The sequence below is a fragment of the Oncorhynchus keta genome, unplaced genomic scaffold (genome assembly GCF_023373465.1).
Source record: "Oncorhynchus keta strain PuntledgeMale-10-30-2019 unplaced genomic scaffold, Oket_V2 Un_contig_2934_pilon_pilon, whole genome shotgun sequence".
In the NCBI taxonomy this organism is placed as follows: domain Eukaryota; kingdom Metazoa; phylum Chordata; class Actinopteri; order Salmoniformes; family Salmonidae; genus Oncorhynchus; species Oncorhynchus keta.
Window position 1 is genome coordinate 24324 of NW_026286499.1, and position 22113 is coordinate 46436.

A 22113-nucleotide genomic window follows, 5' to 3' on the forward strand; every position below is an offset into this window, starting at 1 on the left:
GAGGAGACGGTGTGTACTGACCAGTGATATTTAATACTACATAATATTGACTAGAGAACAGAGGAGACAGTGTGTACTGACCAGTGATATTTAATACTACATAATATTGACTAGAGAACAGAGGAGACAGTGTGTACTGACCAGTGATATTTAATACTACATAATATTGACTAGAGAACAGAACACAGAGGAGACGGTGTGTACTGACCAGTGATATTTAATACTACATAATATTGACTAGAGAACAGAGGAGACAGTGTGTACTGACCAGTGATATTTAATACTACATAATATTGACTAGAGAACAGAGGAGACGGTGTGTACTGACCAGTGATATTTAATACTACATAATATTGACTAGAGAACAGAGGAGACAGTGTGTACTGACCAGTGATATTTAATACTACATAATATTGACTAGAGAACAGAGGAGACGGTGTGTACTGACCAGTGATTTTTAATACTACATAATATTGACTAGAGAACAGAGGAGACGGTGTGTACTGACCAGTGATATTTAATGACTAGAGAACAGAGGAGACATAATGATTGACTAGACTAGAGAACAGAGGAGACAGTGTGTACTGACCAGTGATATTTAATACTACATAATATTGACTAGAGAACAGAGGAGACAGTGTGTACTGACCAGTGATATTTAATACTACATAATATTGACTAGAGAACAGAGGAGACAGTGTGTACTGACCAGTGATATTTAATACTACATAATATTGACTAGAGAACAGAGGAGACAGTGTGTACTGACCAGTGATATTTAATACTACATAATATTGACTAGAGAACAGAGGAGACAGTGTGTACTGACCAGTGATATTTAATACTACATAATATTGACTAGAGAACAGAGGAGACGGTGTGTACTGACCAGTGATATTTAATACTACATAATATTGACTAGAGAACAGAGGAGACGGTGTGTACTGACCAGTGATATTTAATACTACATAATATTGACTAGAGAACAGAGGAGATGGTGTGTACTGACCAGTGATATTTAATACTACATAATATTGACTAGAGAACAGAGGAGAACAGAGGAGACGGTGTGTACTGACCAGTGATATTTAATACTACATAATATTGACTAGAGAACAGAGGAGACAGTGTGTACTGACCAGTGATATTTAATACTACATAATATTGACTAGAGAACAGAGGAGACGGTGTGTACTGACCAGTGATATTTAATACTACATAATATTGACTAGAGAACAGAGAACAGAGATGGTGTGTACTGACCAGTGATATTTAATACTACATAATATTGACTAGAGAACAGAGGAGACGGTGTGTACTGACCAGTGATATTTAATACTACATAATATTGACTAGAGAACAGAGGAGATGGTGTGTACTGACCAGTGATATTTAATACTACATAATATTGACTAGAGAACAGAGGAGACTGACCATTGTGTGTACTGACCAGTGATATTTAATACTACATAATATTGACTAGAGAACAGAGGAGATGGTGTGTACTGACCAGTGATATTTAATACTACATAATATTGACTAGAGAACAGAGGAGATGGTGTGTACTGACCAGTGATATTTAATACTACATAATATTGACTAGAGAACAGAGGAGACGGTGTGTACTGACCAGTGATATTTAATACTACATAATATTGACTAGAGAACAGAGGAGACGGTGTGTACTGACCAGTGATATTTAATACTACATAATATTGACTAGAGAACAGAGGAGATGGTGTGTACTGACCAGTGATATTTAATACTACATAATATTGACTAGAGAACAGAGGAGATGGTGTGTACTGACCAGTGATATTTAATACTACATAATATTGACTAGAGAACAGAGGAGATGGTGTGTACTGACCAGTGATATTTAATACTACATAATATTGACTAGAGAACAGAGGAGACGGTGTGTACTGACCAGTGATATTTAATACTACATAATATTGACTAGAGAACAGAGGAGATGGTGTGTACTGACCAGTGATATTTAATACTACATAATATTGACTAGAGAACAGAGGAGATGGTGTGTACTGACCAGTGATATTTAATACTACATAATATTGACTAGAGAACAGAGGAGATGGTGTGTACTGACCAGTGATATTTAATACTACATAATATTGACTAGAGAACAGAGGAGATGGTGTGTACTGACCAGTGATATTTAATACTACATAATATTGACTAGAGAACAGAGGAGATGGTGTGTACTGACCAGTGATATTTAATACTACATAATATTGACTAGAGAACAGAGGAGATGTGTACTGACCAGTGATATTTAATACTACATAATATTGACCAGAACAGGAGAGTACTGACCAGTGATATTTAATACTACATAATATTGACTAGAGAACAGAGGAGATGGTGTGTACTGACCAGTGATATTTAATACTACATAATATTGACTAGAGAACAGAGGAGATGGTGTGTACTGACCAGTGATATTTAATACTACATAATATTGACTAGAGAACAGAGGAGATGGTGTGTACTGACCAGTGATATTTAATACTACATAATATGATATTTAATACTACATAATATTGACTAGAGAACAGAGGAGACAGTGTGTACTGACCAGTGATATTTAATACTACATAATATTGACTAGAGAACAGAGGAGATGGTGTGTACTGACCAGTGATATTTAATACTACATAATATTGACTAGAGAACAGAGGAGACAGTGTGTACTGACCAGTGATATTTAATACTACATAATATTGACTAGAGAACAGAGGAGACAGTGTGTACTGACCAGTGATATTTAATACTACATAATATTGACTAGAGAACAGAGGAGACAGTGTGTACTGACCAGTGATATTTAATACTACATAATATTGACTAGAGAACAGAGGAGACAGTGTGTACTGACCAGTGATATTTAATACTACATAATATTGACTAGAGAACAGAGGAGAGTGTACTGACCAGTGTGTGACTAGAGAACAGAGGAGACTGACCAGTGATATTTAATACTACATAATATTGACTAGAGAACAGAGGAGATGGTGTGTACTGACCAGTGATATTTAATACTACATAATATTGACTAGAGAACAGAGGAGACGGTGTGTACTGACCAGTGATTTAAGCCCTGAGAACAGAGGAGAATACTGACCAGTGATATTTAATACCAGACTAGAGAATTTGGGCTGACCCAGTGATATTTAATACTACAAATATTGACTAGAGAACAGAGGAGTTGGTGTGTACTGACCAGTGAATTTAATACTACATAACAGACAGAGAACAGAGGAGACGGGACTGACCAGTGATTTTGATTACATAATATTGACTAGAGATCTCAGTTCCCCAGAACCTAATTGACTAGAGAACAGAGAGCTGTCACCAGTGACTGGGGTTACATAATATTGACTAGAGAACAGAGGATCTGTCTGTGATGTAGACATTTAGGGATTGCGTAACACACAGAAGACCAGTCTCTCCAGTGAACATACTACTTCATTGTCTTGGGTTTCCCTGACAGCGAGTGCACAGAGAGAACGAGAGATGGACAGAGAGCAGAGAGAGAGCGAGATTATCATCTAGTTCACTGGCTTTGGCATTGTTAACATATGTTTCACGTGCTAATAGAAAATGTCAATTGATAGAGAGAGAGAAGACTGGAGATAGAGACAAACAAGTGATCCAGTTTACATACACATAGAGACTAGAGAGAGAAGATTAGGGAGACAAAGAGAGAGAGAAAAAGAGAGAAGATTAGGGAGAGAGAGGGAGACAAAAGAGAGAAGACTAGGGAGAGGGAAAGACAGAGAAAGACTAGGGAAAGAGAGGAGAAAAGAAGACTAGGGAGAGGATTGAAAGAGAGAAAAGAGAGGAAGACCACTGTCTGGGTAGAGATTTAGGGAAAGAAAGAAGACCAGACTAGGGGAGAGGGAAAGAGGAGACTAGGGAGAGATGGAAAGGATAGAAAGTTCACTGGACTAGGGAGAGGGAAAGAGAGAAGACAAGACTAGAGGAGAGAAGACTAGGGAGAGGGGAACAAAAGAGAAGACTAGGGGAGAGGGAAAGAGACTAGGGAAGAGAGAAGACTAGGGAGAGGGAGACAGAGGGAGAAAGAGAGAAGACTAGGGAGAGGGAAAGAGAAGAGAAGACTAGGGAGAGGGAAAGACAGAGAAGACTAGGGAGAGGAAAAAGACAGAGAGAAGAGAGGAGGGAGGGAAAGAAAGAGAGACTAGGGAGAGGGAGAGAAGACTAGGGAGAGGGAAAAGAGAGAAGACTAGGAAGAGGGAAACAGAAGACTAGAGAGGGAAAGAGAGAAGACTAGGGGAGAGGGAAGAGAGAAGACTAGGGAGGAAGAGGGAAAGACAGAGGAGACTAGGGAGAGGGAAAGAGAAGAAGACTAGGGAGAGGGAGAAGGGAGGGAGACAGAGAAGACTAGGGGAGAGGGAAAGAGAGAGACTAGGGAGAGGGAAAGAGAAGACTAGGGAGAGGAAAGAGAGGGAGAGAGAAGACTAGGGAGAGGGGAGAAGAGAGAAGACTAGGGAGAGGGAAGAAAGACTAGGGAGACTAGGGAGAGGGGAGAGGAGAAGACTAGGGAGAGGGAAAGAGAGAAGACTAGGGAGAGGGAAAGACAGAGGAGACTAGGGAGAGACTAGGGAGAGAAAAGAGAGAAGACAAGGGAGAGGAAAGAAAGAGACTAGGGAGAGATGAGGAAAGAAGAAGACTAGGGCTGCTAAGAGGGAAGACTAGGGAGAGGGAGAAGACTAGGGAGAGGCAAAGACAGAGGAGATAGAGAGGGAAAGAGAGAGAGACACAGAAGACTGGGGAGACGTGGGAGAAAGAGAGAAGACTAGGGTGAGGGAAAGTGGATGAGGTGACTGGGAATGGGAAAAGAGAGAAATCAGATCATCTCCCATCTCACTATGATAATGACTAGGGAGAGGGAAAGAGAGTGTGACGTGTGTGTTTCTCTGCCCATTCGGAGATATGGTGGTATGATCACAGGAAAGAGCACACAAAAAGAGTCCTGTTTCACTATATCACCAAGACTAGGAACGTTAATGATCTGATGTAATGACAACACAAAGAGAAGACCATCTGATGTAATGACAACACACAAACACACAAGTCTCCCATCTGATGTAATGACAACACACAAACACAGGGAGTCTCCCATCTGATGTAATGACAACACACAAACACACAAGTCTCCCATCTGATGTAATGACAACACACAAACACACAAGTCTACTCTGATGTAATGACAACACACAAACACACAAGTCTACCATCTGATGTAATGACAACACACACACAAACACACAAGTCTACCATCTGATGTAATGACAACACACAGACACACAAGTCTTCCCATCTGATGTAATGACAACACACAGACACACAAGTCTCCCATCTGATGTAATGACAACACACAGACACACAAGTCTCCCAGTCTGATGTAATGTTATGAGTCTCCATCTGACTGGGAGAGTCTCCCATCTGATGAATGACAACACACAGACACACAAGTCTCCCCATCTGATGTAATGCCAACACACAAACACACAAGTCTACCATCTGATGTAATGACAACACACAAACACACAAGTCTACCATCTGATGTAATGGCACACAAACACACAAGACATCTGATGTAATGACAACACACAAACACACGAGTCTCCCATCTGATGTAATGACAACACACAAACACACAAGTCTCCCATCTGATGTAATGACTCCCATCTGATGTAATGACAACACACAGACAAACAACACACAAGTCTCCCATCTGATGTAATGACAACATGGGTAAACAGAGTCTCCCATCTGATGTAATGACAACACACAGACATAGAGTCTCCCATCTGAGTCTTGTAATGACAACACACAGACACACAAGTCTCCCATCTGGTGGATGACAACACACAGCGTCTCCCATCTGTTAATGACAACACACAAACATGAGTCTTTCTCTGATGTCATGACAACACACATCAATGACAACACACAAACACACAATGTGACAACACAACAGACACACAAGTCTCCCATCTGATGTAATGACAACACACAGACACACAAGTCTACCATCTGATGTAATGACAACACACAAACACACAAGTCTCCATCTGATGTAATGACAACACACAGACACACGAGTCTTATCATCTGGTGTAATGACAACACACAGACACACAAGTCTCCCATCTGATGTAATGACAACACACAAACACAAGTCTCCCATCTGATGTAATGACAACACACAGACACGAGTCTTATCATCTGTGTAATGACAACACACAGACACACAAGTCTCCCATCTGATGTAATGACAACACACAGACACACAAGTCTCCCATCTGATGTAATGACAACACACAACACACAAGTCTACCATCTGATGTAATGACAACACACAGACACAAAAGTCTCCCATCTGATGTAATGACAACACACAAACACACAAGTCTCCCATCTGATGTAATGACAACACACAGACACAAGTCTCCCCATCTGATGTAATGACAACACAAACACACATCTCCCATCTGATGTAATGACAACACACAGACACACAAGTCTCCCATCTGATGTAATGACAACACACAGACACACAAGTCTCCCATCTGATGTAATGACAACACACAGACACACAAGTCTCCCATCTGATGTAATGACAACACACAAAGACACAAGTCTCCCATCTGATGTAATGACAACACACAGACACACAAGTCTCCCATCTGATGTAATGACAACACACAAACACACAAGTCTACCATCTGATGTAATGACAACACACAAACACACAAGTCTACCATCTGATGTAATGACAACACACAAACACACAAGTCTACCATCTGATGTAATGACAACACACAGACACACAAGTCTTATCATCTGATGTAATGACAACACACAAGTCTCCCATCTGATGTAATGACAACACACAGACACACAAGTCTCCCATCTGATGTAATGACAACACACAGACACACAAGTCTCCCATCTGATGTAATGACAACACACAGACACACAAGTCTCCCATCTGGTGTAATGACAACACACAGACACACAAGTCTCCCATCTGGTGTAATGACAACACACAGACACACAAGTCTCCCATCTGGTGTAATGACAACACACAGACACACAAGTCTATCATCTGATGTAATGACAACACACAGACACACAAGTCTATCATCTGATGTAATGACAACACACAAACACACAAGTCTCCCATCTGATGTAATGACAACACACAGACACACAAGTCTCCCATCTGATGTAATGACAACACACAGACACACAAGTCTCCCATCTGATGTAATGACAACACACAGACACACAAGTCTTATCATCTGATGTAATGACAACACACAGACACACAAGTCTTATCATCTGATGTAATGACAACACACAGACACACAAGTCTTATCATCTGATGTAATGACAACACACAAACACACAAGTCTTATCATCTGATGTAATGACAACACACAGACACACAAGTCTTATCATCTGATGTAATGACAACACACAGACACACAAGTCTTATCATCTGATGTAATGACAACACACAGACACACAAGTCTCCCATCTGATGTAATGACAACACACAGACACACAAGTCTACCATCTGATGTAATGACAACACACAAACACACAAGTCTCCCATCTGATGTAATGACAACACACAGACACACAAGTCTTATCATCTGATGTAATGACAACACACAGACACACAAGTCTTCCCATCTGATGTAATGACAACACACACACACAAGTCTTATCATCTGATGTAATCTTATCATCTGATGTAATGACAACACACAAACACACAAGTCTTATCATCTGATGTAATGACAACACACAGACACACAAGTCTTATCATCTGATGTAATGACAACACACAGACACACGAGTCTCCCATCTGATGTAATGACAACACACAGACACACAAGTCTTATCATCTGATGTAATGACAACACACAGACACAAGTCTCCCATCTGATGTAATGACAACACACAGACACACAAGTCTTATCATCTGATGTAATGACAACACACAAACACACGAGTCTCCCATCTGATGTAATGACAACACACAGACACACAAGTCTTATCATCTGATGTAATGACAACACACAGACACACAAGTCTCCCATCTGATGTAATGACAACATCCACACACGTCTGAGAGAAGTAAATATAGTGTATCACTGTGTCGTAGTACATCGATACATATGTACACAAAATGTGGTTATGGGGGTAAATTGTCTGACTCAGGACTTAAAGAGAGGTTCAATGACCCAACTGTACAGCAACACGTGTCTATGAGAGAGAGAGATGTCTCTGTCACCTCGATGAAGCAGGTCCTGAGGGCCAGGTCTTTAACCCAGCTGGCCAGGGGTTTGAGGGAGGGGTAGGCTGAGGTGCTCCAGTGGTTTGGAACCTGGTTGTTGAGGAAACTGGTGTAGATCCTCTCCATCTCCTCTGACATCACCACCAGCCCTGCTATAGCCTTCTGGAGGGTACACAGAGACACCTGGAGGGAGGGAGGGAGGCTGAATGTGAGGAGAAGTGTTTGTGGGTGTTTATCTGAGACATCCACAACAGAACATCATAAACCCAGAGGTCACCACTGCAGTAACGGTTTGCCAACAATGTGGCTGCAGCATCTGTCCTTATAAACACATTCAGATTCTTCGTAAAGTATTCAAACACATTCCCCTTTTCCACATTTTGTTACATTACAGCCTTTATTCTAAAATGGATCAAATTATATTTTTCCCCTCATCAATCTACACACAATACCATATAATGACAAAGCGAAAACAGGGGTTTTAGAAATGTTTGCAAAATATGATATAAAAAATGAAATATAACATTTACATAACTATTCAACCTTTGCGATGAAACTCAAAATTGAGCTCCGGTGCATCCTGTTTCCTGTTTCCTGTTTCCATGGATCATCGTTGAGATCAGTGGAGGCTGCTGAGGGGAGAACGGCTCATCATAATGTCTGGATCAAATGGAATGGCATCACACACGGGTGTATTGTGTATTTGATCCCATTCAACTGATTCGGTTCCAGTCATTACAACGAGCCCATCCTCATAAAATAAGAGTGCCACCAACCTCCTGTGCTTGAGATCTATATAAGGTACCAACAGTTGACAGTGCATGTCAGAGCAAAAACCGTAGACCTCTGAGACAGGATTGTGTGGAGGCACAGATCTGGGGAAAGGTACAAAACAACTGTCTGCAGCATTGAAGGTCCCCAAGAACAGTGTCCTCCATCATTCTATAATGGAAAACGTTTGGAACGTCAAGACTCTACCTAGAGCTGGCCGCCTGGCCAAACTGAGCAATCAGAAGGGCCTTGGTCAGGGGAGGTGACCAAGACCCTGATGGTCACTCTGACAGAGCTCAGAGTTCCGCTGTGAAGATGGACAATCATCTCTGCAGCACTCCACCAATCAGGCCTTTATAGTAGAGTGGCAAGTGGAAGTGGAAGCCACTCCTCAGTAAAAAGGCACATGACAGCCTACTTGGAGTTTGCCAAGAGGCACCTAAAGAACTCTCAGACCATGAGAAACAAGATTCTCTGGTCTGATGAAACCAAGATTGAACTCTTTCGCCTGAATGCCAAGCGTCACGTCTGGAGGAAACCTGGCACCATCCCTACGGTGAAGCATGGTGGTGGCAGCATCATGTTGTGGGGATGTTTTTCAGCGGCAGGGGCTGGGAGAATAGTCAGGATCGAGGAAAGATGAACGGAGCAAAGTACAGAGAGATCCTTGATGAAAACCTGCTCCAGAGCTCTGAGGACTAGTTCACCTTCCAACAGGACAACAACCCTAAGCAAACAGACAAGACAATGCAGGAGTGGCTTCAGGACAAGTCTCTGAATGTCCTTGAGTGGCCCAACCAGAGCCCGGATTTGAACCCGATCGGACATCTCTGGAGAGACCTGAAAATAGCTGTGCAGTGACACTCCCCATTCAACCTGACAGAGCTTGAGAGGATCTGCAGAGAAGAACGGGAGAAACTCCCCAAAATCAGGTGTGACAAGCTTGTAGCGTCATATGTATATATATATACCCAAGAAGACCGGAGGCTGTAATCACTGCCAAAGGTGCTTCAACAAAGTGCTGAGTAAAGGGTCTGAATATCTATGTAAATGTAACATGTGAATTTGTCCAAAAAAAATAATAATAATTTAAAAGCCAACATTTTTTAACTATTTTTGTTGCTTTGTCTTTATCCACTATTGTGTGTAGATTGATGAAACAAAACTACATTTAATACATTTTAGAATAAGGCTGTAACAAAATGTGGAAAAAGTCAAGGGTGAATAGATTCCAAATGCACTGTATGTCCCTCCACTATGCCTCTGGGACCTTCCATTGAGACCTAGGGGCAGCAGCTGGAACCATGGACCGATACAGCTGTCCTAACATTTCATCAAGGACTTTTTCAATGCATTTCCATTACCAATCATCATCTCCTGATTTCACAGCATTTAAATACACTGAAAAATGAATGGCTGACAACTGGGACCCCTGACCTCTAATGCCTGACCCCTGACCTCTAATGCCTGACCCCTGACTCACCCTGAGGACCCGCAGCAGGTTGTTAAAGCGGTCTACTTCCTGTCCGAGGACGGTGGTGAGGGAGTTGAGGCGTCCGTTGGCGTCACGAATAAACAGAGCCTCTGCTGCCTCATCCATATCCAGACACTCTGAGGAGACAGACCGACAGAGAGACAGATCAGACAGACACAGACAGACAGACACAGACAGACAGAGACAGATCAGACAGACACAGACAGACAGACACAGACAGACAGAGACAGATCAGACAGACACAGACAGACAGACACAGACAGACAGAGACAGATCAGACAGACAGACACAGACAGACACAGACAGACAGAGACAGATCAGACAGACACAGACAGACAGAGAGACAGATCAGACAGACACAGACAGACAGAGAGACAGACACAGACAGACAGACAGAACAGATCAGACAGACCGACAGCAGACAGACAACAGACAGACAGACAGACAGACAGACACAGACAAAAATCAGGAGACAGAGTCAGATAACAGACAGACACAGACAGACAGAGAGACAGATCAGATACACAGACAGACAGAGAACCCAGATACGACAGACAGACAGAGACAGACAGACAGACAGACAGACAGACAGACAGACACAGACAGAGAGACAGAACAGACAGACAGACAGAAAGACAGAGAGACAGACACAGACAGACACAGACAGACTCTGAGACAGATCAGACAGACGACAGACAGACAGACAGACAGAGACAGACAGACAGGACAGACAGACAGACAGACACAGCAGACAGACACAGACAGACAGACAGAGACAGACAGACAGACAGACAGACAGACAGACAGACAGACAGACAGACAGAAAGAGAGACAGACACAGACAGACAGACAGACAGACACAGACAGACAGGCAGACAGACAGACAGACAGACAGACAGACAGACAGACAGACAGACAGACAGACACAGACAGCCAGACAGACACAGACAGACAGGCAGACAGATCAGACAGTGACTTCAACCACACTATAATGACAGACAGACAGACTTTAATTTCAAACACAGACAGACAGAAACAGACACAGACAGATCACAGACCTGGACTTCAACCACACTATAATGAGTTTAGAGTCAAACCAAGCGAACATCAAACCGTAAAAGCACCAGAATAAATCAAGCCTGGGATGTGTGTGTGTGTGTGTGTGTTTACAGTCTCTCTCACCCAGATCTTGGCGGATGGTGTCGGCCAGCTCGTGGGCGATCTCGTCGTTGCTAATGCCGCGGGCTGACGAGGCTGTACCTCGCCAGGATGGTGTTGATCAGGGTCATAGTCTCCAGACGCTGTACAGACAGACAAGACCAGAGCTTTAGGGATGACAAGTAACCCACAGGACACAGACTATATACGCCTATATATGTATCCATGTTGTCACATCAAAGGTAATGTTCTCCTCTTAACTGGCTAAATACATGTTTTGTATTAGTGATGTGACCTCTTATTTTCAGACAGTACATGGACAAAATCTGTGGAAAACAGATTTGAATTAGGTACTGTATAGTTAACTGTCCCCAAGCCAGTACAGCCCACTGAGCTAAAGGTGAGAATATATAAGCAGAGTGAAGTGTCGAACCTGGAAGGCGACAGTTGGCGTTCAGTGCATACCAAAGATCTCAGGGTCGTCTATGAGAGGAAGGTTCTCTATGACAGTTATAGTCACTCTCTGACAGGACACAAAGTAGACACCTGACACACACACACACAGAATACCAACAGTTAGTTCTCACTGAACACACACAGAATACCAACAGTTAGATCTCAGAATACCAACAGTTAGATCTCACTGAACACACACCAGACAGAATACCAACAGTTAGATCTCACTGAACACACACAGACAGAATACCAACAGTTAGATCTCACTGAACACACACAGACAGAATACCAACAGTTAGATCTCACTGAACACACACAGACAGAATACAACAGTTAGATCTCACTGAACACACACATAGACAGAATACCAACAGTTAGATCTCACTGAACACACACAGACAGAATACCAACAGTTAGATCTCACTGAACACACACAGACAGAATACCAACAGTTAGATCTCACTGAACACACACAGACAGAATACCAACAGTTAGATCTCACTGAACACACACAGACAGAATACCAACAGTTAGATCTCACTGAACACACACAGACAGGAATACCAACAGTTAGATCTCACTGAACACACAGACAGAATACCAACAGTTAGATCTCACTGAACACACACAGACAGAATACCAAACAGTTAGATCTCACTGAACACAACAGACAGAATACCAACAGTTAGATCTCACTGAACACACACAGACAGAATAACAACAGTTAGATCTCACTGAACACACAGACAGAATACCAACAGTTAGTCTCACTGAACACACACAGACAGAATACCAGTAGTTAGATCTCACTGAACACACAAGGTGAGACAGAATACCAACAGTTAGATCTCACTGACACACACAGACAGAATACCAACAGTTAGATCTCACTGAACACACACAGACAGCATACCAACAGTTAGATCTCACTGAACACACACAGACAGAATACCAACAGTTAGATCTCACTGAACACACACAGACAGAATACCAACAGTTAGATCTCACTGACACACACAGACAGAATACCAACAGTTAGATCTCACTGAACACACACAGACAGAATACCAACAGTTAGATCTCACTGAACACACACAGACAGAATACCAACAGTTAGATCTCACTGAACACAGACACAGTTAGATCTCACTGAACACACACAGACAGAATACCAACAGTTAGATCTCACTGAACACACACAGACAGAATACCAACAGTTAGATCTCACTGAACACACAGACAGAATACCAACAGTTAGATCTCACTGAACACACACAGACAGAATACCAACAGTTAGATCTCACTGAACACACACAGACAGAATACCAACAGTTAGATCTCACTGAACACACACAGACAGAATACCAACAGTTAGATCTCACTGAACACACACAGACAGAATACCAACAGTTAGATGTCACTGAACACACACAGACAGAATACGAACAGTTAGATCTCACTGAACACACACAGACAGAATACCAACAGTTAGATCTCACTGAACACACACAGACAGAATACCAACAGTTAGATCTCACTGAACACACACAGACAGAATACGAACAGTTAGATCTCACTGAACACACACAGACAGAATACGAACAGTTAGATCTCACTGAACACACACAGACAGAATACCAACAGTTAGATCTCACTGAACACACACAGACAGAATACCAACAGTTAGATCTCACTGAACAGACACAGACAGAATACCAACAGTTAGATCTCACTGAACACACACAGACAGAATACGAACAGTTAGATCTCACTGAACACACACAGACAGAATACCAACAGTTAGATCTCACTGACACACACAGACAGAATACCAACAGTTAGATCTCACTGAACACACACAGACAGAATACCAACAGTTAGATCTCACTGAACACACACAGACAGAATACCAACAGTTAGATCTCACTGAACACACACAGACAGAATACCAACAGTTAGATCTCACTGAACACACACAGACAGAATACCAACAGTTAGATCTCACTGAACACACACAGACAGAATACCAACAGTTAGATCTCACTGAACACACACAGACAGAATACCAACAGTTAGATCTCACTGAACACACACAGACAGAATACCAACAGTTAGATCTCACTGAACACACACAGACAGAATACCAACAGTTAGATCTCACTGAACACACAGACACACAACAGGACACACCTTTCCCCCGTTTCTCAGATTCAGCAACATTTGTACACACAAATTGTACACACAAATTTGCACGCACACACACACACAGTGGTCTTCACCTGAGGTGGAGAAGGTGTACCCTGGGTCCAGGGTGACAGGAGAGAAGAACCGTTTGAGGATGGTGCGGAGACAGCGCTGGTCCCAGGCATCAGTCACCCTGCCTCCGTAGGTTATCTCCCCTGGGGGGAGAGAGGGTGAGGGTGGGGGGAGTCATTAGGTACTGAAAGGAAGAACATGGACAGAAACCTGGAGGGGCTACCTCCAGAAGAAATGCTCATGTTGTTTTTACACTCATTTCCCTAATGAACACGACCCACTTCACATGAACCTGCTGTGGAAAACACATGTGCACATTTGGAATCATTCCTATTACAGACAGAGTGGAGGTGGAACAGAGGTTCTGCTGGGTAAATGGAAGGTTCTAATAGAGGTTCTAAACTTTAGTATGCAGAACAGGGAACCCCTCTTTCAGTTATTACACTAAGTGAGAGAGGAACACTTTGATTCAGGATGTTTAAAACTATATCATGCTGTAGGTTTAAATTTTCACCCAAAGAATTAGGAATTAAACAAACATTACAAAGCCTGAAAAAATGGAAGACATCAGTCATGAAATCAAATCTGGCCTCAGGAGCGTGTAATTCCCCAATATATTTTACATGATGTATAATCATTATTAGAAGGTCAAATTTGAAAAAGGGGAAAAACATGTCAGTTTAGAGATACTTTTTGTAATGAAGTGTAGTAATATGAAGTGTAGTAATATAGTGTAGTAATATAGTGTAGTAATATAGTGTAGTAATATCATTCTCAAATAATATTGCAGGTGTAGAAATATTGTGTTCCTAGCTAATATAGTGTAGTAACCTGCTAGTGTCCCAGTAATAGGGTAGTGCTACTAAACCTCCCAGAACCTCATCCAGTGTACCTCCCAGAACCTCAGGGTCTTCCCTGCTACTAAAACCTCTCACAGGGTCTTTGCTACAAACATCATTCTCCCAGAACCTCAAATCAAATCCATGTTATCCCAGAACCTGCAGGTCTTCCCTGCTACTAAACCTCCCAGAACCCTCAGGTGTTCCCTAGCTACTAAAGTACAGTAGTAACAGTAGTAAACCTTCAGAACCTCAATACCTGCTACTAAACCTCCCAGAACCTCAGGGTCTTCCCTGCTACTAAACCTCCCAGAACTTCAGGGTCTTCCCTGCTACTAAACCTCCCAGAACCTCAGGGTCTTCCCTGCTACTAAACCTCCCTGAACCGCAGGGTCTTCCCTGCTACTAAACCTCCCAGAACCTCAGGGTCTTCCCTGCTACTAAACCTCCCAGAACCTCAGGGTCTTCCCTGCTACTAAACCTCCCAGAACCTCAGGTCTTCCCTGCTACTAAACCTCCCAGAACCTCAGGGTCTTCCCTGCTACTAAACCTCCCAGAACCTCAGGTCTTCCCTGCTACTAAACCTCCCAGAACCTCAGGGTCTTCCCTGCTACTAAACCTCTCAGAACCTCACAGTGGTCAGCAGTAATGTGAATAATGGAGGACCCGGCAGGGAAACAGGCAGACAGGGAGGCGGGAAGGGAGACATGCAGGAGACAGGCAAGGAGGAGACAGGCAAGGAGGGAGACAGACAGGCAGGGAGACAGGCAAGGAGGGAGACAGACAGGCAGGGAGACAGGCAGGGCGGCCCGATACACACACAGTCCTACCAGTGATGTAGATGAGAGCATCCCAGGGTATGTGACCAGTCTGACAGTAGAGGTTCTGGTTGAGCAGGGCACACTCTCTGTCGCTGTCGTTGAACTCATAACGGATGTTCCAACCCAGAGGACCAAACTTCTTCCTCTCCTGCAACACACACACTCACTGTTTTATTCTACTGTCAATTTCAACAGTTACAGTTACAAAGACAATGAATACAGTAGGAGGTGTGTGTTCTGACATAATGAATACAGTAGGAGGTGTGTGCTCTGACATAATGAATACAGTAGGAGGTGTGTGTTCTGACATAATGAATACAGTAGGAGGTGTGTGTTCTGACATAATGAATACAGTAGGAGGTGTGTGTTCTGATATAATGAATACAGTAGGTGTGTGTTCTGACATAATGAATACAGTAGGAGGTGTGTGTTCTGACATAATGAATACAGTAGGAGGTGTGTGTTCTGACATAATGAATACAGTAGGAGGTGTGTGTTCTGACATAATGAATACAGTAGGAGGTGTGTGTTCTGACATAATGAATACAGTAGGAGGTGTGTGTGCTGACATAATGAATACAGTAGGAGGTGTGTGTTCTGACATAATGAATACAGTAGGAGGTGTGTGTTCTGACATAATGAATACAGTAGGAGGTGTGTGTTCTGACATAATGAATACAGTAGGGTGTGTGTGTTCTGACATAATGAATACAGTAGGAGGTGTGTGTTCTGACATAATGAATACAGTAGGAGGTGTGTGTTCTGACCTGTATGATGGCGTGCAAGTAGACATACTGAATACAGTAGGAGGTGTGTGTTCTGACATAATGAATACAGTAGGAGGTGTGTGTTCTGACATAATGAATACAGTGATGTGTGTTCTGACATAATGAACACAGTAGGATGTGTGTTCAACCTGTATGATGGCGTGCAAGTAGACATACTGAATACAGTAGCAGGTGTGTGTTCTGACATAATGAATACAGTAGGAGGTGTGTTCTGACATAATGAATACACAGGAGTGTGTGTTCAAACATAATGAATACAGTAGAAGGTGTGTGTTCTGACATAATGAATACAGTAGGAGGTGTGTGTTCTGACACACAGATGTAGGAGGTGTGTGTTCTGACATAATGAATACAGTAGAGGTGTGTGTTCTGACATAATGAATACAGTAGGAGGTGTGTGTTCTGACCTAATGAATACAGTGGGAGGTGTGTGTTCTGACATGATGAATACATGTGGTGTGTGTTGACATGTTGACAGGAGTGTGTGTTCTGACACTCTCATGTACAGTAGGAGGTGTGTGTTCTGGATATGAATACAGTAGGAGGTGTGTGTTCTGACCTGTATGATAGGGAAGGTTGAGAGGAGTAGGTGTTTGAGGTGTGTGTTCTGACATAATGAATACAGTACGGAGGTGTGTGTTCTGACATAATGAATACAGTACGGAGGTGTGTGTTCTGACATAATGGCTAAGTAGGAGGTGTGGTTCTGACATAATGAATACAGAGGAGGTGTGTGTTCTGACATAATGAATACAGTAGGAGTGTGTGTTCTGCTAATGAATATGAGAGGAGTGGTGTGTTTGACATAATGAATACAGTAGGTGTGTGTTCTGGCTAATGAATACAGTTGAGAGGTGTTTCTGACTAATGAATACAGTAGGAGGTGTGTGTTCTGACATAATGAATACAGTAGGAGTGTGTGTTCTGAGAGGAGTGAATACAGTAGGAGGTGTGTGTTCTGACATAATGAATACAGTAGGAGGTGTGTGTTCTGACATAATGAATACAGTAGGAGGTGTGTGTTCTGACATAATGAATACAGTAGCTAAGGTGTGTGTTCTGACATAATGAATACAGTAGGAGTGTGTGTTCTGACATAATGAATACAGTAGAGAGGTGTGTGTTCTGACATAATGAATACAGTTGAGAGGTGTGTGTTCTGACATAATGAATACAGTAGGAGGTGTGTGTTCTGCATAATGAATACAGTAGGAGGTGTGTGTTCTGACATAATGAATACAGTAGGAGTGTGTGACATAATGAATACAGTAGGAGGTGTGTGTTCTGACATAATGAATACAGTAGGAGGTGTGTGTTCTGACCTAATGGCGTGGAAAGTGTGCTGACTCCAAAGATGATCTTCCTCACTGGCGTCCCAGGATGTGCTCCTCAAGGTTGAGAAGTTGTTGGTGATCTCAGTGATACGCCCGAGGTTGGCTAATGAAGACCCTTAGGAGGCTGTTGGTCACAGGCCCACTAAGGTCCAGGAGGTGTGGTTCTGACATAATGACATACACACACACACACACACACACACACATGAGAACACACACACAAACAAACAAACAAACAAACAAAAGGTTGAAACACACACACAGACACACAGATGGGCTAAATAAAGGAGTGGCAATCAGATAATTCCGAGACATAGATATGCACCCACGCTCAATCACATGGGTTAGGTGTGTGAGCGCACACGTGGTTGTGCCTATAAAGCTGAGATGGCCCTACATGTGTGAGAAGCCATGGTGACAGGACCACACTCTCATGGTTAGAGAAGGCCCTGAGAGGATATGAAACACTGTCCGGAGGAGTGGCTAAGGTTGAGAGGAGTGGCTAAGGTTGAGAGGAGTGGCTAAGGTTGAGAGGGAGTGGCTAAGGTTGAGAGGAGTGGCTAAGGTTGAGAGGAGTGGCTAAGGTTGAGAGGAGTGGCTAGGTTGAGAAGGTGGCTAAGGTTGAGAGAGTGGCTAAGGTTGAGAGGAGTGGCTAAGGTTGAGAGGAGTGGCTAAGGTTGAGAGGAGTGGCTAAGGTTGAGAGGAGTGGCTAAGGTTGAGAGGAGGGCTAAGGTTGAGAGGAGTGGCTAAGGTTGAGAGGAGTGGCTAAGGTTGAGAGGTGGCTAAGGTTGAGAGGGAGTGGCTAAGGTTGAGAGGAGTGGCTAAGGTTGAGAGGAGTGGCTAAGGTTGAGAGGAGTGGCTAAGGTTGAGAGGAGTGGCTAAGGTTGAGAGGAGTGGCTAAGGTTGAGAGGGAGTGGCTAAGGTTGAGAGGGAGTGGCTAAGGTTGAGAGGAGTGGCTAAGGTTGAGAGGAGTGGCTAAGGTTGAGAGGAGTGGCTAAGGTTGAGAGGAGTGGCTAAGGTTGAGAGGAGTGGCTAAGGTTGAGAGAGTGGCTAAGGTTGAGAGAGTGGCTAAGGTTGAGAGGAGTGGCTAAGGTTGAGAGGAGTGGCTAAGGTTGAGAGGAGTGGCTAAGGGTTGAGAGGAGTGGCTAAGGTTGAGAGGAGTGGCTAAGGAGAGGAGTGGCTAAGGTTGAGAAGAGTGGCTAAGGTTTGAGGGAGTGGCTAAGGTTGAGAGGAGTGGCTAAGTTGAGAGGAGTGGCTAAGGTTGAGAGGAGTGGCTAAGGTTGAGAGGAGTGGCTAAGGGGTTGAGAGGAGTGGCTAAGGTTGAGAAGAGTGGCTAAGGTTGAGAAGAGTGGCTAAGGTTGAGAGGAGTGGCTAAGGTTGAGAGGAGTGGCTAAGGTTGAGAGGAGTGGCTAAGGTTGAGAGAGTGGCTAAGGTTGAGAGGAGTGGCTAAGGGGTTGAGAGGAGTGGCTAAGGTTGAGAGGAGTGGCTAAGGTTGAGAGGAGTGGCTAAGGTTGAGAGGGGAGTGGCTAAGGTTGAGAGGAGTGGCTAAGGTTGAGAGGAGTGGCCCTAAGGTTGAGAGGAGTGGCTAAGGTTGAGAGGAGTGGCTAAGGTTGAGAGGAGTGGCTAAGGTTGAGAGGAGTGGCTAAGGTTGAGAGGAGTGGCTAAGGTTGAGAGGAGTGGCTAAGGTTGAGAGGAGTGGCTAAGGTTGAGAGGAGTGGCTAAGGTTGAGAGGAGTGGCTAAGGTTGAGAGGAGTGGCTAAGGTTGAGAGGAGTGGCTAAGGTTGAGAGGAGGGCTAAGGTTGAGAGGAGTGGCTAAGGTTGAGAGGAGTGGCTAAGGTTGAGAGGAGTGGCTAAGGTTGAGAGGAGTGGTGAGGGTTGAGAGGAGTGGCTAAGGTTGAGAGGAGTGGCTAAGGTTGAGAGGAGTGGCTAAGGTTGAGAGGAGTGGCTAAGGTTGAGAGGAGTGGCTAAGGTTGAGAGGACAATCTGTCCAAGGACGCAAACAGGGCTAAGGTGCTGAGGAATAAATAACTCAACAGAGCCTTGAGGAATCAATACTGTTTCAATTTAGACAACCCGGTTATGCTCTAGAACCTAAGACTGAGTTGTAGAACTAAGTCTGAGATTGTAGAACCTAAGACTGAGAGGAGAACCAAAGACTGAGATTCTAGAACCTAAGACTGAGTTTCATCATCTAAGGTTGGAGAGGGTGGCCAGAATCTAAAAGGAGTAGTAGAACCTAAGTTTGAGTTGTAGAATCTATTGCCTGTGTGTAAAGGTGAGTGGCTTACCTTGAGAGGAGTTCTGGAGGGACGGTGACAGGGAACACCTTGGTGGGCATGGAGCTCAGGAACAACCTGAAGTTCTCATGGATGCCGTGTCTAACAGGGAGGAGGTGACAGAATGAGTCAGTAGACATAAACACAGCACACACATAGGGTCAGTCCAGTCCAAGCGTGTGAGAGGAGGTCCAGCAGCACAGGACAGCCGCAGGTGCTAAGGTGTGTGTGTGAGGGCATTCCAAATCCCCATTCATCCTGAGTCCTGACCTAACCACACAGCAACACCTCACACCACCTGATACCCAGGTACATACAGTTGAGAGGAGTTGGCATCAAGGTTGGAGTCATTAAAACTATTTTTCAACCACTCCACATTTCTTGTAAACAAACTATAGTTTTGGCAAGTCGGTTAGGACATCTACTTTGTTTTGTTTTATTTATTTATTTTTTATTTGACCTTTTTATTTAACTAGGCAAGGTTGAGAACAAATCCTACATCCTACCTATATGACCTAGGATGTCATATAGGAATATGGTCAATATAAATGGGCGAGGTGTGAGAGGGTGTGTGTGTGTAGGGTGTCTATATGAGGGGTGTGTGTGTAGGGTGTCTGTATGTAGGGGTGTGTGTGTGTGAGAAGGTGTCTGTATGTAGGGGGGTGTGTGTTTAGGGTGTCTGTATGTAGGGTGTGTGTGTTTAGGGTGTCTGTAAGGGTGTCTGAGAGGGGTGTGTGTGTGTGTTTAGGGTGTCTGTATGTAGGGTGTGTGTGTGTTTAGGGTGTCTATATGTAGGGGGGGGTGTATGTAGGGTGTCTGTTGTAGAGTGTGTGTGCTAAGTGTCTGAGAGGTGTGTGTGTTTAGGGTGTCTGAGAGGAGTGGCTAAGGTTTAGGGTGTCTGTGTGTGTTTAGAAGAGTGTCTGTATGTAGGGTGTGAGGTGTGTTTAAGGTCTGTATGAGGGTGTCTGTGTGTTTAGGGTGTCTGTGTGTGTGTTTAGGGTGTCTGTATGAGGGTGTGGCTAAGTGTTGAGAGTGTCTAGGGTGTCTATGTAGGGTGTGTGTGTTTAGGGTGTCTGTATGAGAGCGTCTATATGTAGGAGTGGTGTGTGTTTAGGGTGTCTGTATGTAGGAGTGTGTGTGTGTTGAGAGGGTGTCTGTATGGAGAGGTGTCTATAAGGGTGTGTGTGTGTGTGTTTAGGGTGTCTGTAGGAGTGTCTATATGTTGAGAGGTGGTGTGTTTAAGGTTGTATTAGGGTGTGTGTGTTTAGGGTGTCTGTGTTTAGGGAGTGTCTGTGTGTAGGGTGTGTGAGGGTGGCTTTAGGTTGTCTGTGTGTTTAGGGTGTCTGTATGTAGGGTGTGTGTGTGTTTAGGGTGTCTGTATGAGGTGAGTGTGTAAGGTTGTGTGTGTGTTTAGGGTGTCTGTATGTTGAGAGTGTGTGTGTTTAGGGTGTCTGTATGTAGGGGTGTGAGTGGCTTAGGGTGTGTTTAGGGTGTGTGTGTAGGGTGTGTGAGTGTTTAGGGTGTCTAATGTTAGGGGGTGTGTGTTTAGGGTGTCTATAT

At 43.6% G+C, this 22113-nt stretch overlaps 1 protein-coding gene and 1 long non-coding RNA gene across 3 annotated transcripts; both read right to left on the bottom strand.

Annotated features, from left to right (window-relative positions):
* Nucleotides 1–3489: 3489 nt before the first annotated feature.
* LOC127923327 (dynein axonemal heavy chain 6-like) lies at nucleotides 3490–10736 on the bottom strand. Its single transcript, XM_052507320.1, has 3 exons — nucleotides 10614–10736; nucleotides 8357–8542; nucleotides 3490–3507 (listed from the first exon to the last, which is right to left on the bottom strand). Exons 1-3 carry the CDS (start codon nucleotides 10728–10730, stop codon nucleotides 3490–3492), a joined length of 321 nt encoding a protein of 106 aa, XP_052363280.1. The 5' UTR covers nucleotides 10731–10736.
* Nucleotides 10737–14521: 3785 nt separating this feature from the next.
* LOC127923331 (uncharacterized) lies at nucleotides 14522–17085 on the bottom strand. Of its 2 annotated transcripts, none has more exons than XR_008114125.1 (3): nucleotides 17072–17085; nucleotides 16165–16303; nucleotides 14522–14638 (listed from the first exon to the last, which is right to left on the bottom strand). It is a non-coding gene; the product is annotated as an uncharacterized LOC127923331 (long non-coding RNA). The 2 variants fall into 2 exon arrangements; XR_008114124.1 differs by lacking the exon at nucleotides 17072–17085 and adding an exon at nucleotides 16923–16936.
* Nucleotides 17086–22113: the final 5028 nt, after the last annotated feature.